At 36.7% G+C, this 16,959-nt stretch overlaps 1 protein-coding gene across 2 annotated transcripts in view; it reads right to left on the bottom strand.

Moving 5' to 3' along the window:
* The window catches only part of LOC145694952 (nuclear RNA export factor 1-like), a 144,677-nt gene that overhangs the window by 12,263 nt on the left and 115,455 nt on the right, over nucleotides 1–16,959 (bottom strand). For both annotated transcript variants that reach the window (XM_081771755.1, XM_081771753.1), the window contains exons 11-12: nucleotides 8,823–8,997; nucleotides 5,988–6,155 (exon numbers count right to left, since the gene is read on the bottom strand). In XM_081771755.1, coding sequence (XP_081627881.1) covers nucleotides 5,988–6,155; nucleotides 8,823–8,997 — 343 coding nt within the window. The remainder of the gene's footprint in view (nucleotides 1–5,987; nucleotides 6,156–8,822; nucleotides 8,998–16,959) is intronic.

Below are 16,959 nucleotides of genomic sequence, written 5' to 3'. Positions count from 1 at the left end.
TGGAAACGTAATTTGGTCTGATGAGACTTCTTTCACCATTTTCCAATAACAGGACTTGAATGTTTCAAGGCAGGCGCCGCAAAAAAAGCTTATACAGTGAAACCTGTCAACTTGGCCACCTGCTCATCTTGGCCTGGATCGTCTTGAACCTGCATTTTCCTATAAGACATTCGTTATTTATTACATACTTTGTAAGTTGGCCACCTGCCCATCTTGGAAGTTGGCCGCATTGAGGCAAGGTCTACCCTATGATAATAATGATAATTTACCTGCGTATCTTGGCCATGCAATATACCGTTTTGTTATTTTTCTTAACTCTTTTCACATTCCCACATGAGAGGCAGCTGTTCTGTATTTGTGCCTGAAGACACATGGATTCCCATGATTTGTTCTTGGAGGTCAATAGTAGAACACTACCCTGATAAAGGGGTGGTGAAGGAAGATGTGAATAAGAAAAAGCACGCATAGGAATTCAGAAAATGTTTGTACGTATTTGTTTACCCCGTCTGTTTTGGTAAAACCATTAGCTATATCGGCTCCTTTCATCAGTGGGGAGCTTTATAATTCCCGAAAATTCTCAAGGTTAAAGCTAACCATCTCAATTGTCAACTATTGGCTGTCGAAAGGTCGAAAGGTAGCGGAGATTTTGAGATATGAATTTCCTTAAGATTTTCTCAAAACATCTTTTGCTCCAAGGGAAACACTTGCAGCTCATTAACAAGAGGTAGTTCAGTACAAAATCACAGATAGTGTCTGATGAAGCCAAAGTGTTAGTTGGCGAAACTGTAACACGTATGTAGTTTTTTTATGTGAATATATTGTTTTGCTTAGCAAACAGTTTGTTTGTGTTTTTGAAAGGAAGTCTAAATGATGATAATGCAATTCATATTTGAAACACAACGAAAGACGATGGATCATGTAATGATTCAACTCCATCATAGCCTGGTAATAGTAATCAACCATATTGAAATAAGAATGTCATAGTTACTTATGAACATACTCGTATGCATGCGGATATGCCACGAGCAAGTATGTTAAACATTCTATTTCAGATCTGATCTAGTCACATATTTTTGCTTAATTGAATTTCGTACGCCAGATCTTGTATAGAATGCTTTGAGGATTGGCATATTGCAACTACATAGCTGATAATCAATTCATCACTCTACTTGCTCTAATCTCCATCAGTAAATTGCGAACCCATATTCGTAATCATAATAATTAAAAAGGTAACCACGAAAGTTCTGTCGCTTTTAGTGCAGGTCTGTGTTCCATTGGCCCTCACACCGTAAGTTGAATGAGAATGGAGATAAGGTGGTCAGTTGTTGGTGTGGGTATATCCAACATATTATCTGGTTGTGGCAGTTCAGTTACACCGTGAACTCGCATAAGGACAGAGTGAACATGGGACCTGCACAGAGCGTCATAAGCGCGTGTATGCTATACAAGTTCAAACTGGGGTACAACGCCACTGCAGCGGGTCGGAAAATATGCCAAGCCTTTGGTCAGGGTGTCGTGACTACGCGGACAGTGCAGCGGTGGTTTAACAAGTTTAAGGGCGGTAACGAAACGCTTGAAGACACACCACGTGTCGGAAGACCAACACATATACAAAATGAAGAGCTTTAGGCAGCAATTGAGGCGAACAGTGGCCAGGCATGTGAAGAACTAGGACTACAATTCAGTGTGAGTAGAGAAACCATTTAGCAGCATCTCCACCAACTTGGGAAGCATTACAAGTTGGGTCGATGGGACCCCCATAATTTGACTCCGGGCCAGAAGGCAACACGAGCAGACACCTGTGTTTCTTTGCTGTCTCGTCTGAGGAAGCAGTCATTTCTGGATAGAGTGTTGACATGTGATGGAAAGTGAGTCCTGTACGAAGCTCCACGGCGCTGTCATCATTAGTTAGCATCCCATGAACCGGTTCCAAAACAGCCGAAACCAGCACTGCACATGAAGGAGGTTCCTTTGTGTGTCTGGACTGCTCGCAGCATTATGCATCGGGAACTGCAACCAGCTGGTCAGAGTATCAATGCAATGTGTGCTGTCAGCAGTTGAGCCGCGTTCAAGAAAAACTCAAAACTTGGGAGCCAGCACTTCTGAATCTCAAAGGGGTCCTCCTGTTACAGGACAACGCTAAGTCTAACGTGGTTAGGATGACCCGGGATACCATTCTACACCTAAGATGGAAAACACTATTGCATCCACCATACTCTGCAGACATTGCACCGTGCGACTATCATCTGTTCCATTCCTTGGATAATAACTTTAGAGGACGCCAGTTCAAATCCCTAATAGAGGTGCAAAATGCACTTGATATCTTTTTTGTTTCACGGTCCACCAAATTCTACCGCGACGGAATCCATGCCCTTCCAGAACGTAGGCAGAAGGTTGTCGATGCTGATGAAGACTATTTTCGATCTTCCAGGTACGTCTTAGGTGACATATCGATGTTCGAAGGTGGTGGGGGAAAACTCGACAGAACCAGGATTCAGTAAGTTGCTATGAACATTTATGTTCTTTAAACACGCATAAATATGTCCAAACATTTTCAGTCCAGTCTCACTGATACGAGGTGTGATAAAAAAGTACGGTGAATGTAGTTGCACAGCACAACCTATCGACGTTTTGTTCTCAACTAGTAAGTCCGGTAGCCTGAACTTTTAAGGCAGTCAATGTCGAGTTTGAACAAGTTGTGACATGTCAGTTGGAATCCAGAGGCAGAACAGTGAAGATGTGTTACGAGTGTCTGTCACGCATCGTGGATTGCGAGCAACGCGTCAATATTAAGTTTTGTTTTTACGCTGAAAAAAAAGTGCCAAAGAAGCACAGAAAATGTTAAAATCAGGGTGGATTGATTTAAATCACGATTTAAATCACTTGATTTTTTAAATAGAAATCGTTGATTTAAATCGAATTTCTAAATAAACTAATTTAAAGTGAAAATAAGTAAAATCCCGTTTCTGTTCTGTTATTTCGATTATGGAAGTTAATAATCATAATACAATGAGACTCCAATGTACAGTATAGTATGAAAACAAGTGTCATGCAAAGGATGATTAGGGAAAATCCCGTTTTGAACAGGTAACAGAGCAATCCTTCTTCCTTCTTTTCGTAACATTGGGTTTGGGCTTTAAAATCATTAACTATTCCAACGGAAATTTTTGTGCGTGTGTGTTTGCTTGTTCCCAGATAATAGGGCGTATTTAGAGGGGTCCTATCCCCTCTCCATTTTTTTATTTTTATTCTTTTTATTTTATAACTTTGGGCGAAATTTATGTATTTCATGCCGCAAGCTAGTTTTGAGTTTTTAAAAATAGGCCCCTGCCAAATATCAGTAACTTTTGTGAAAAAAAGTGTCTTTTTGATAAACGTTGCTGTACTTTTTCCTTAATGCTTAACCTTTTAAATTACATCACCTATTTTTAGGTGATAGGGTAAAATCTTCACTGTTCAATTAAAAAAGTACCAATAAGGCTTTTTACTTCGTTTTCTTCAAGATTGGAGGCATTTTAGAACACGTTACATATGCTTTCACGCCTTTCTGCGTTGAGGCATAGTGTGTGATGACGTCATAAATTTAAAAAAGATATTTTTTGTTATGCGTATTGTTATTATTTTTTGGCGGGTTACATTTTGCATTCAGAAGGCTGAAATTTTGCACACTCGTTCAGTGCACCCCTTAATAATTTTAAGATGTTTTCAGATCTCTGCGTGGAAACAGCGGGGTCCAGAGGGGCAAAAATGTTTAAAAAAGGATATTTTTAACAAAAAAAAAAGCTTTTTTCGTGATTTTCCCGCCTCAGATGGAGACATATGAATGGTACCGTTTGAAAGGCTGTTCTATTCTGAAGAAAATGATGTACGTACTATGCTCCTAGGATAAATAGGGATGTCTCAGGAAACTGTTACCTGAGATCCTGTTTTATATGGGAATCTGGGGTATTTGGGGAATATTATTTTTCGCGGGCTTACTTTTGCACCTACAAGATTGAAATTTTGCACATTTACTCAGTGCATCCCTCAGTATTTTTCAGATTTGGGTTTCAGATCTCTGCCTTAAAACAGGAAGAGGGGTTTACAGAGGTAAAAAAAAAAAAAATAAAAAATAAATAAATAAAAAAATAAAATAAAATAAAATAAAAATAAAAAAAATAAACAGAAAATTCCTTTTTTCGTGATTTACCCGCCCCAGATACATGATGGAGACATTTGAAGGGTACCGTTTGAAAATTTGTTTTATTTTGAAGAGAATAATGGTGCAAATCATGATCCTAGGATAAATAGGGATGTCCGAGGAATGTTTTATATAACACCCGGGTCATCTGGAGAATTGTGGGAATGTTCTTAGCTCATTGTTAAATAGTTTCCTCACCCTTACTACTCAAGATAAAAGCTTGAAATTTTGTATACACATTTAGTACACCCCTTAGTATTTCCCAGTTGATTTTGACATCTGTGCGGTAACACAGGGGAATCCAGAGATCAAAATTTAAAAAAAAAAAATGCCGATTACTCTAAAGATTTCCCGCTTTAGGGACATGATAGGGAAATGTGAATGTTACCGTTTCAAAAGCTGTTCTATTCTTAAGAGAGTGATGTATGTACCATGATCCTAGGATAAATAGGGATGATGCTGTAACTGCTTCACTGAAAGTCTATAATTTACCTTTAAAAAGAGCTATAATTTAAAAGGGTTAAGAAACATTGTTTGGGATTGATATATATTAACCATTGGGGATAATTCAAAATTCAACCCCAATAGTTTCACTTAAATAATTAGCATGTAATACTAATTCCTAATGCTTTTTCTTCAGTTCGCGACTTGTGTTATACGAGGAGAAAGATTTGATTTAAATCAAAAAAATCGATTTAAATAAAAAAAAACAAAAATGATTTTTTTAAAAAAAATCATGTTTTTTTTTTTTCACCCTGGTTAAAATCAGTATATGGCGAAGAAGTGATGACATTGAAGACTACAAGTGGTATGAGTGATTTAATAGCAGCAATAAGTCGGTTGAAGAGGGGCAAAGATCAGGACGTCCTTCGACGACAAAAACAGATGAAAAGGTGCAAAAGGTAGCAGAAATGATTCCATCAAACAAGGAATGACTATTCGAGAGCTTTCTGAAGAGCTCAACATTTCGTACGGGTATGTGCACAGCGTTTTAACCGCCGATTTGCAAATGAGAAGAGCGAATGTGAAATTCATTCCCCGATTTTTGACTGACAAACTGAAGTTTAAGGTCGAAAAAATTATTTATGTATGTCCAAATCCGCCGTACCCTCCGGATGCAGCACCATGCAACTTCTTGCTTTTTCCTAAAATCAAAACCACGCTAAAAAGAAGATATTTTGACACCATTTTCGGCACTGATACGGCCATAACGGCGCAGCTGAAGATCTTGCAGAAAGAAAACTTCCAGAAGTGCTTCCAATCTTGGAATAGACGTTGGAATAGGTGCATCGCAAGCCAAAGGGAGTACTTTGTAGAAGACTGATTCATATTTGATGTAAGCTTATTACTTTCCAATAAAATAATTCACTGTACTTTTTGATTACATCTCTTATGTCCTTCTAAGTCTACTATGAGTTCACTTTGTAAGAATGAAGATTGGAACATTCGTGATACACTTTCGTGACTGTAACATACATGATACAGGGAACTAACCATATACTTAATAATTCATATTTTATTACGAAAACAGTCATAGATTAGATATGAGTAGTAATTCCGGGGTGATGTACCTTATAATGGCAGAAATTTTATAACAAATTAAGGAATATATGGAAAGCCATTACTCTTGTATTTATCATAATACAAAGTATACTATGAAAAATTAGCACTTGAAATAGACAAAGGTTGCACAATGTTTTACTGGCCAAACTAACATTCTTATTTTCAGAACAGGAAATTGTAAAAGATTCTATCAATTCTTTTGTTCTGCAATAACTTTTTAGGAATAAGTTTCACTGCATGTTACCTTTATTTGTTCCGCAGTTGCTTCTGTTATGAATAATTGTTCATTAACGATGCAGAAGGAGTCGTTAACACGTGTAATAACGAACACTCGGCTGAATGACCTGACTGGTGTTCCAGGTGCTTCGATTTCACGGAACAAACCAGCAACACTCAGGAAAATAAAGTTGTCCTGCAAAACACAATGTAACATTATGAAAAAACAAAACTAAACAAAAATAAAATTCAATTCAAGTAAAGAAAAGAAGACAAACAAGTTAGTTTTGTTTCACAGTAAGAAACTACACTACGCTTCCAATATGAACTTAATACTGAAGCTCGAAGTAGTACATCCAGGAGGTAAAAGTGAGGGGGAACACGGGGGACTTCCAGTAAATATATGTGGCGTCCCCCCATTTTCTAAGAAACTTACAATGGGCAAAGATAGTCACGGGGGATGGCGTAACGTCATTCATTCTCTTATTTTTTAAGAACCACTTTTACCCCTGAATACATCTATAACTTCTCGTTGTAACTGGGTGATAAGATCAAAGATAGAACCTACTCCTCGGACACTGAATCCATAACAAACAGCCAATACTCACTATCTCTTACTGTTTTTGCTCTATGGAGATGAAAACAAACTGGAAGTAGTAGTAAAATTCTACAACTTTTAGTTTTAGAAAGGATGCAGATAAAAACAGTATCCTTGCTTCAGACCCTGAATAGATTCCAAAATATTGCTTGTTGGTATCTACTATCATTTTTGCTTTCTAGTTATTAAGATTGATATCGGAAGTGGTTAATTACTACAATTTCAGTTTGAAGAGGTTTAATGAAGAAAATGAAATATATTCATAGGACGCTAAACCGATTTCCAAAGACCGCTTGTCTCAGTTTCTGTTCTAAAGCGATCAACGTTGAAACGGAAAATTGTTAACTTCTAGCGCTGAAGCAGAATCAATTCCAAAAACTGCTTGTCGCTATCCCTTACCATTTCTGTTATGTGGAAATAAATATTGGAAACGGAAGAACTAGTACATTTCTATTACTTCTGGTTTTAGAAGAGATGCTATCTTTTCTTCAGAAGCTGAATGAATTTAAAAAATGCTTGTCGCTAATGACCTATGGCTTGTCATCGTTTTTGTTCTATGGCGATCAACGTTGAAACACGAAATTATTAATTTCTAGCAATTACAGTTTGAAAGAGAATACACCGATCAGATCGAACCTATTCTTGGGACGCTGAAACGATTCTAAAAAACCGCTTCTCGATATCTCACCGTTTTCGCTCTGATATCTGTCAACAGACGGATATAGCCATTCTTTAAAACTTCCGATATTTATGGGTAGTTTACTTTGGATGTTTAAAAAGTTCTATACTTGTATTATTAAAGTAATCACAAAACAACACTTACTCTGTCAAGGTTTTTAAAGCACGGAAGTTGTAACAAAATAAATACGATAAATGTCAGATAAGAATGCAGACAAGAGTAAAGGTGCTCAGTGGGAATGTTACCCGCTAATTGCCCCAGTCAAAGAGGTTAATGGCCGGCACAAGCCGTTCGTAGAAGAACTGCCAATATAAAAGAATAAACAAAAGCATAACTTCTAAAACGGAGAAAAGGGAATAAAAACGCGAAGAGGAAGAAGAACAAAATGATTATTAAAAATAAAATTAAAATTAAAATAGAGGTCCTGAAAAAGCTAAAATAATACGCCTAAATAAAAACAGAAAACAAACAACAATAGTAACTAAACGAATAATAATAATAATAACTTTTATTATTATTATTATTATTATTATTATTATTATTATTATTATTATTATTATTATTATTATTATTATTATTATTATTATTATTATTATTATTTGTTAAAGCTAAAAAAGGAAAGCATCACAAAACGGCAACTACTTCAATCCCACGTATAACAGCGAGAACACAGTCAGAGTTATTTCCCAAAATAAGTCTATGATATTTAGGCAGTCCTAAACTTTCTCTGAAGTTTCAGTATTTCGGACATTCAACACGAATGAGCCAATATTCAGCGGGGCGGGACGACAAATTCTTCACAACCGTACTGTTAGTATCAGACACTCAACAGGAATGTGTAGATGAGAGTATCTGGTATGCAAGCGTATCAAGATAATTTTATCTTGATAACTAGTACAATATCTGCTAATTACCTAAGGCGCGTTTTAGAGAATGGAGCTTATTTTCCCTGGCCTGACTTTTTTTTTTTAATTTATTTATTTATTTACATACGTATTTAAAATATGTAATGAACTGACTAAAAGCATTATATTGAATTAGCAACACTGATTCATTTGATGGCGGTGTAAAATAACTGATAAAATTTCCTCTCGCCGCTTTTACTTAGTACGGAATTTCGCTATGATTTTTCTATTGGTTCCTTCAGTTATAAGAGTTGACAAAGAAATATAGACATTATATATTACACGGCGGAGAAGACAAGAAATGCAAGTAATCTTTTAATGTAAGAAACTGGAGAAAACACAATCCTGATTCTAATGTGCTTTATGGATTTCAAATGGCACTAGATGTATTGGAAAAAAAAAAAAAAAAAAAAAAAACTTCAATCGTACCAGGAAAACTGAGGAGTGATTAATTTAAAAAGAAAAAAAAACTCCCAGTTCGTCACTGAAACGACGGTATGCCATGTGAAATGCAGAACTTCGGAATATTAATTACTTATGTAAACTAATGTTTTAATTTAAAGTTATATAACAACGATCACCTAAGGAGATAAAAAATGATCTTTTCAGCTACCAAAATGTTTAATGATGTATGTAAGATTCTGATACGAAGAATGTTAACACTCGAAAATATTTACTTACTGGGATACTAAAGTATACAAGATCAACAGAGAATGACGATACATCGTGTTTCGTCTTAGGGAGTTTGGAGAAAATCTCTAGGATACTTTTCTTTCCATAAAACAGAAGATTCTGTCTCTCACTGGCCTCCTTTACTTTGAGTAAATTTCTATTTGCTGGTTTATACTGAAAAACCCTAGAAATATATTAAATGATATAGATATTAATGATTTAATTTGCCATAAACCATTTAAATGCACATACACTTAGGTTTTCTTATCCTCGAAACATTTACCATGTTTCTCCTTCCGCACTTCTTGATTCATAGAATCCTAACTCTCTCTCTCTCTCTTTATCCTTTTTTTAAAATAAAAAGTGCGACACAAATCTGAAATTCTGCTGTCTCACACACCTGCGACATACATACTATAAAGAAAAATACACGTATCTAAAATATTTCACATATATACCACTTGTAAAATCTTCTCTTTAAAGTTTACTTCTCTCACGCATAGCTTTTCTGCCTGTCCAGAATACAACATATCCAATAACTCTTAAGGAAAAGAGAGAATATGTCCAATGAAATGTGTTACATTTAAATAGGTGTATTTCTTCCAATCATTCTTAAGTTAATGCTTGAGTTTATTCAAAATGCTTTCAGATTCGGAGTCATTTTTCCTTTTTAAGATTAATTAAAAATTTTAAGCCACCAAATAATATACAACTTATTTCTACCTGTTTTACAAGAAAATCCAATTCACATGAAACACACAACCATCACTTCTGCTAGTCTACTATATATTGTTCCTTATCGATAAAACAAACACCACTTCAATCGAAGTAATTAACACTCATGGTTGCAAGTTAAATGATTTTAAAGATCTTCTAGAAACTGCTGGGCAAACGGATGAGGGATAGACCTATCAGTAGAGATCATCAAGAGGATTAAAAATATAGACCCGAATCAACCTGCAAGCTTCATAAAGCGTAGCGAACTTCCACTTATCACCAGGCAGACGTCACTCGTAGAGGCGTCTGGAGTTGGTCTTTCTCTTCCAGAGATAGGCCTCACTTAGGTAATGTCCCCGGCACTTAAACACCTTGCGAAGATTTAATCTGTTGCGCAGGATGCGGTCTAGTTTTCTGGAACACGGTAGCCGTGTGCCCATCACTTTCTTTTCCTAATTTTTGCCATTCGAAGTAACTTTTGAGGCACGTGGGTCACACATCTGTACATTCGCATTCCACTTCTTGGAGGGTGAACTAATAGCTGGAGCACTTGGTTTCTGTATCACTTAATTATGTTCTTGACAGCAGTCCATTCCGTTGTGCATTCTCGTGACTTCCTGCTGATCTTCAAAGAAACCGGTGCGATAGATATTGTGGACATGGATGAGGGATGAAAGACATATATACGCGACTCAATCTTCTGTAAAGTTAATAGCTGGAAACAGATGCTTATACAAGCTTGCTTTAAGTATAAGTCAATAGTTACCTACGCTATTCAGTATAATTCTTTGAAGGTAGCAAATGGCCTAACAGAATTGGCACAGTTTACAAGGGATTTCCTACGCTAGGCTTAAGTTTGTAAGCACCATCATAGAATCGAGGCCACAACTGGAGCCTACAAGCTGCATTCAGAAACAATTAATGACGAGGGCAATAATTCAAACATTACAATGAGAGATGGCACCTAACTGTTATTATTATTATTATGAAAAGTTTGACAGTCCCAAAATATTTATACTGTATATAATGGTAATTCATATCAACATCAAATTGAGCGAGCGACTTGTTTTCGAATGCATCCAAGCGAAGAGTGTCTGGCTTCATTTAGTTTTGGTTGATTTAAAGCATTAATGCATTTTAAAATTATTTTTATACATTTTCTACTTCTCACGCCCCTAGATGCTACCAGTCAACTTTGGGATCCCGAAAACTATGGATTCATCACTAAAATCAGCCCTTTGTCACCATTCCTTTCAGGAGTGCTAATGGGGTTGAACTTTAACTTAAACGAAAACGTTAGTGCAATCTTTTGGCTCAGCGACCCCAAAATCTAAGGATTCAATACTAATATCAGTCGTTTTCGATCATTTTTATATATTATCCCCTCCCACTCTTCCTAAGTGTGCTGGGAGGGTCTTACCTGCACAGGGTATTCTTTTCCACATTGTACGTAATATGTGTACTAAATTTGATTTAAATTCCTTCAGGCGTTCCAGAGGGAGAATAGATTTCCTTTTGAACATACACGGCAATGAAGGCTGAGTTTGGATTTAAAAGGTATCGGAAGTATCACTACTCATCTCAGCGCCCCCGGAAACTATGTATTCGACACTAATATCGGTCATTTTCGATCATTTTATACATATATATTCCCTCCCCCAAGTTATGGGGCTGAATTTGGATTTAACCGGTATCGGAAGTGCCACTGTTCATAAAACTAAGAATTCGACACTTATATCGGTCATTTTCGATCATTTTAAACTATTTTCCCCTCTCCCCAAGTTGCACAGTCAAAGTGATTTGATAAAACCCATCCCAGGCCCGAACCTCATCTATGTTGAAAATTTGATCGAGATTGGTCGCGTGGTTCGAGTTATTACGTCACAAACATAGTCACTTTCATCTTTATAAATATTGATTTTTATATCTCCCCTTCCTCCTCTTCTCGTTTCTCTACCTCATCTTTCTTCTTCACTTGTAGGGAGAATAGACTAGAGAGTACTTTCACCCCAGAGAGAATTTTCTCTTTTATCCTTCTTTTAGAAAAAGAAATGAAGAAAAATTCAAAATTTTTGCTTTAAAAATTTCTTTGAAAACTTGTGCGAGGGCCAGACGGGAGGGGATGGGGGAGTGAGGAGTGGTAAAACAATTTCTCTCTTTCAATGAAATAGTTCTTTATAGTACACTGTATATGAATTCAGTTCTGTCTGACGCACAATAACAGTCGACCTAATGTAGGAATATCGGGAACAAGGAAATAGCACACTTCTGGAGTGCAACCACCTATCGCTCTTGACCTTAACCGTACTGAACGTGCCTGGACGTCGTTGGCTGTAGGATGGTAACCCTAGCTCTGCCACCATGATCCATTGCGACCTCCAAAGGGACGTGGGTGAAACTGAATTTCAGGCAAATGACAAATCCCAATAAATTACTTGAAGTTGTCTACAAAAGAAAAGGAAAAATGCAAGAACGAGGAAAAATGTAAAGGGAATTTGCTAAACAATATGGAAGAATCGTACTTGACCTAAAGCAGAGTGGTCAGATGACCACATATTCACGTAAACATTTTAAATCCTTGACAATCAAAACGGCGATACTGAATAAAGAAAAAATCATGCAGATAAACGCAAGAACGTCAATTACGGTTATGGACGATACAGAAATTCGCCGAAAAGGGGAAATTAGACACAATTATAATTCAGATACCCTATACTATGAACAATAAATTACTAATAATGGGATCCGCTGATGTCATATGTAGAAGAAGAGCAGGTGCAAAACCAAACACCCCTATGTGATTTCTGTTTGGTTTCTATCCCGTAACAATAAACACAAATAAGAACTATAGGACATTCAATACAGTCCAATTTAAGAGAGTGGCTATCGAATTAAGATCACAAATCGGCAGCTACAAAATCGTAAAATACTATTATCAATTTAATCTAGAAATCGAACTGTTTTTAATATATTTGACGAATATTTGTGAAATTTTTAAGAATGACAACATTCTTATATGCATGGAAGCAAATGCCAGATCTCCACTATGGTATAATAGGATACCTGATTACAAAGGATGGAAGCTAGAGGACATGCTGATACAAAATAAACTAGTAATAATAAATGAGGAAGGTCATCCACTAACTTTCAGGAATACTCAAGGTGGATAGTATAATAGACCCGACCTTGTCAACTTTACAGTTGTGCAACTGAATTGGAAATTAGAAAGTATTAAATATGGCAACCTTAAATGAACACACGAGATGTAATTCTATTCAAAACGAAAGGTGAAAACAAACAAAATAAATGATACAATAGAAATAACCTAATTTACAATGCTAAAGAATTAACTGTAAAATTCTGGAATAAAATAAATTTAGCAGAAATAAAAAATAATGGTTATGAGGATGCACTAGCAGAAAAAAATAGAAGAAGAAGTAATAAATGCAATAAAATATTCAATCAACATAAAAATGCAATATGAAAAAACTTCCGGGTCGGAGAGCAACAGAACCTAAAAATGGGAATGACGAAAGTTACAACACTCTATCAAGCTACAGGGGATTTACAACTAAAACAAAGATGATTAAAGAAATAACGGAAGAAAAAAGGAGAAATATCAAAACAAAATTAAAGAGGTACAACTGGACAATTAGAAAGATTATTTAAAAGAGAACATAGATTTAGGTGCATAGAGTGAACCATACAAAATCATCAGTCAAAAAATAAACAAACCTAACACACTATCAACTCTGAAAATGGAGAATATACAAAGGAATGGGAAATACTATCAATTATCTAATAATAAAGAAACTTATATCCCAGGATGAACAAGCAGATGACGACAAAGAGCATAAATATATGAGAACTTGGATGAAAATTTTACCAAACCATAACGTAAAAATCGAACACGATAAAACTGAGAATATTTAAGGAAAAAGTACAAGTATGTGCGCCATATTTATCAAAGCTATAATCTGTGCTTAGAACAGAAACAAATCCCAAGAAACTGGAAACAAGGCAACCTGGTTATAATTGAGAATAATACTGAAAAGAAAGGAGAGGACCCGAAAGCACATAGACCGATATGCCTTCTAAAGGTAATTGGGAAAATATTCGAAAAGGTAATACACAGAGTAAACAAATACAGAAAAATAGGAGAAGGTAACTTACCACATGGATTTAAAACTTCTTTACTTTAACGAAGAACCACAGAAACCGTCATTAGGAGGCTACTGGAGTTAGTAAAAAACGGGAAAACAGAAAAATACCAAATATATGTAGACATAAGTAGACAGTGACAATCTATAGTCACTGTCACTATGCGAACAACAGAAAAGCTTAGGAACGCATAGCTTACTATATAAACTCATGCTTAAATACTGCATAAATCGAAAAATAACTTTTAAAACAGCACACAAAGAAATAACTTTTAGTACAAAAGGATGCCCACAATGCTTAATATGTAGGCCAATGATGTGGAATACTGTCGTTGACCCATTCCTCAAATTACTAGAACAGATGAACGAAACAGAAGGAGTTGTCGACTACGTAGATAATGTAGCGAAGCTCTTCTGCATCCTCGAGATACGAGCTAATACAAAAGGGAAATAAAATACAGTAAAACCTGCCTTCAACGGGCCCTTTATTAAACGGAAAACTGTCTTAAAGGGAAATATTTCATGGTCCCATGGATTTTGGAGTAAAAGACATGTAAAAGTCCCTTCATTAAGCGGAAACTGTGTTATGCGGACAACGGAAAGCAAAATAAATCTTTAACGGAAAATTCTGAGTTTCAGACTACATCGTTTAGAAAATTTTTAAACATCCTGTGAGAGGGTAAACATATACTGTCTGCGATAAATACTTCGTTCTTTTGTTAAATCTTTATGGGCTGTGTTGACCTTCGTCAATCACTACTCATATTCAGCTCCCACAATTTTTCGCTAGTCCTACGTAGCATGTCAGCTGTTAGTCTTCTTTGTAGGCGTACTTCTGTTCCGCTTGTGTAGCAACTAACGACAGCCAACAAAAATGAGAAGAAAACTGACAAAACAAAGTTCTGGAAAAAAGGAATTGAGGTAAAGCAGAAGTTATATATCTCCATCACGTGTCGTGAAAACAAGGAGGAAAGAGTTCAGAGGACTTTCAAAATTCCAGAGAAAGCTTTTCTGTGTCCTGAAGTATACCGCAGCCAAGTAGTAGCAATGTATGCAAAAAATCCTGCTTGACTATTGGGAAAAATAAAGGAAAATGTGCACAGCATATTTTGTGTTTATTTTAAGTTTTTTTGGGTATTAATCCGTAGAAGGAAAAAGTACTGTAATTGAACAAGTTGCGTACATCAATATATTTTCTCATTATGTCCGTTATAAGCATATATATTTTTTTAACGGAAAGGTCTACCTCCATTAAGCGGAAACCTGTCTTTAACGGAAATTTTTGCGAGTCCCGCTCGATTCCGCTGAAGACAGGTTTCACTGTATTACCAAGATTCCACGACTGGTGTAAGAACAACCACCTTGCATTCTCAAGAACAAAAGCAAAGTTCACAATATTTGGACAAAGACTAAGAAGAAATTCAATTCTAAAGATATCAAATAAGAAAACTGAAATTGCAAAAGAATTTACAAAGGCGTATCAAAAAGCAGGGTGAATTTTCGATTTACTGATAAAAAGAGCATATATATATATATTATATATATTTGGTCTAGGAATTAATTCGTGCGGGTGGACAAGAGATGGCGCACCGAACGGAGCGTCCCACAGTTCCGTGTATCCACACATGTGTTGCAAACCCCTGTCATCGCGTATCGTTCGTAGTATAGGGCAGTGGATTAAGGCGTCAACAACACCAGTTTGTAGTTAAGTGAACATGGCGCAATTTGTGCCTGATAAAGTGTTTTTGCGGGGTGTCCTGCTGCATTACTTTAACATGCAGAAAAGTGCGACTGAAAGTCATCGTATTTTGGTGGAAGTGTATGGTGACCATGCTCTAGCTGTGCGAACGTGTCAGAAGTGGTTTGCACGGTTTAGAAGTGGTGATTTCGGCTTGGCAGACCAAGAGCGAGCTGGACAGCCAAAAAAATTTCAAGACGAAGAATTGACAGCATTGCTCGAGCAGGATTCGTGTCAAACGCAGGAACAACTTGCAGCAGCATTAGGCGTTGATCAAACAACAGTCTCCAAACGCTTGAAAGCCATGGGAATGATTCAAAGATGTCACATTGGGTTCCACATGAATTGAAAGACACAGACGTTGAAAGACGAAAAACCATTTGCGAATTGCTGCTTCAACGACAGAGCAGAAAGGGGTTTCTGCATCGAATTATTACGGGTGATGAGAAGTGGATCCATTACGAGAACCCTAAACGAAAAAAGGCCTGGGTGAAACCAGGTGAACCAGGTCCATCACAACCAAAACGAGATATTCACTGTGCAAAGGTTATGCTGTGCATATGGTGGGATATGAAAGGTGTGGTGTACTATGAGCTGCTGCAACCGGGTGAAACTATGAATGGAGAACGTTATCGACGACAATTAATGCGTTTGAAGCAAGCTCTGGCCAGAACACGACCAGAATGGGAGAACAGACATGATAAACTTATTGTTCAACATGATAACGCTCGCCCACATGTCGCAAAACCGGTCAAAACATATTTAGAAAATGTCGGATGGGAAGTTTTACCCCACCCGCCGTATTCACCAGACGTTGCTCCTTCGGACTACTACTTGTTCGATTGCATGAACAACGATTTGATTGGACAGCGGTTTACTTCTTCAGAAGATATCGAAACATGGGTCTCTGACTGGATCGCTTCCAAGGATGAGGACTTCTTTCGCCACGGAATCCGTACATTGCCTGACAGATGGGCGAAAGTGGTGGCTAGCGATGGACAATATTTTTCTTAAGGTATTTATGTATTTTGTGTTTGTACTACAGCTTCAATGTGTGCGTACCAACCGCACGAATTAATTCCTAGACCAAATATATATATATATATATATATATATATATATATATATATATTTGAAACTGTATCACGTTTGACACATTGGTATCACATGAACATTCGACATTGAAATCATTTCTGTTCAAACATGCATTCCAATGTAACACCACATCGTCTATGCCTTTCTCAAAAAATGTTGCTCCAGGTTTTCTAACCAGGTAAGCGTAGCCTGTCGTGCCTCTTCCAGTGTTTCGAAACCCCGCCCACGGAGCGGAGGTGTTTCTTTAGGGATCCAAACAAATAGTAGTCGTAAAAGGCTAAATCATGCTATACCTAGGATGGTCGGGAATTTTCCATTTGAAACTCATGATGTATGTAAGGATCTGTTGGGATGCATGTGGTCGTGCGTTACCATACATTAAGAACATCCCCTCTCGTAGCGCTTCTTTTCGTTTCTGATGTATGGTTGCTTTCAG

Source organism: Thermobia domestica, chromosome 9 (assembly GCF_964235325.1).
Source record: "Thermobia domestica chromosome 9, izTheDome1.hap1.1, whole genome shotgun sequence".
NCBI lineage: Eukaryota > Metazoa > Arthropoda > Insecta > Zygentoma > Lepismatidae > Thermobia > Thermobia domestica.
The sequence above is the reverse complement of the archived record's forward strand: the minus strand, read 5'-3'. Positions and strand labels throughout refer to the sequence as shown.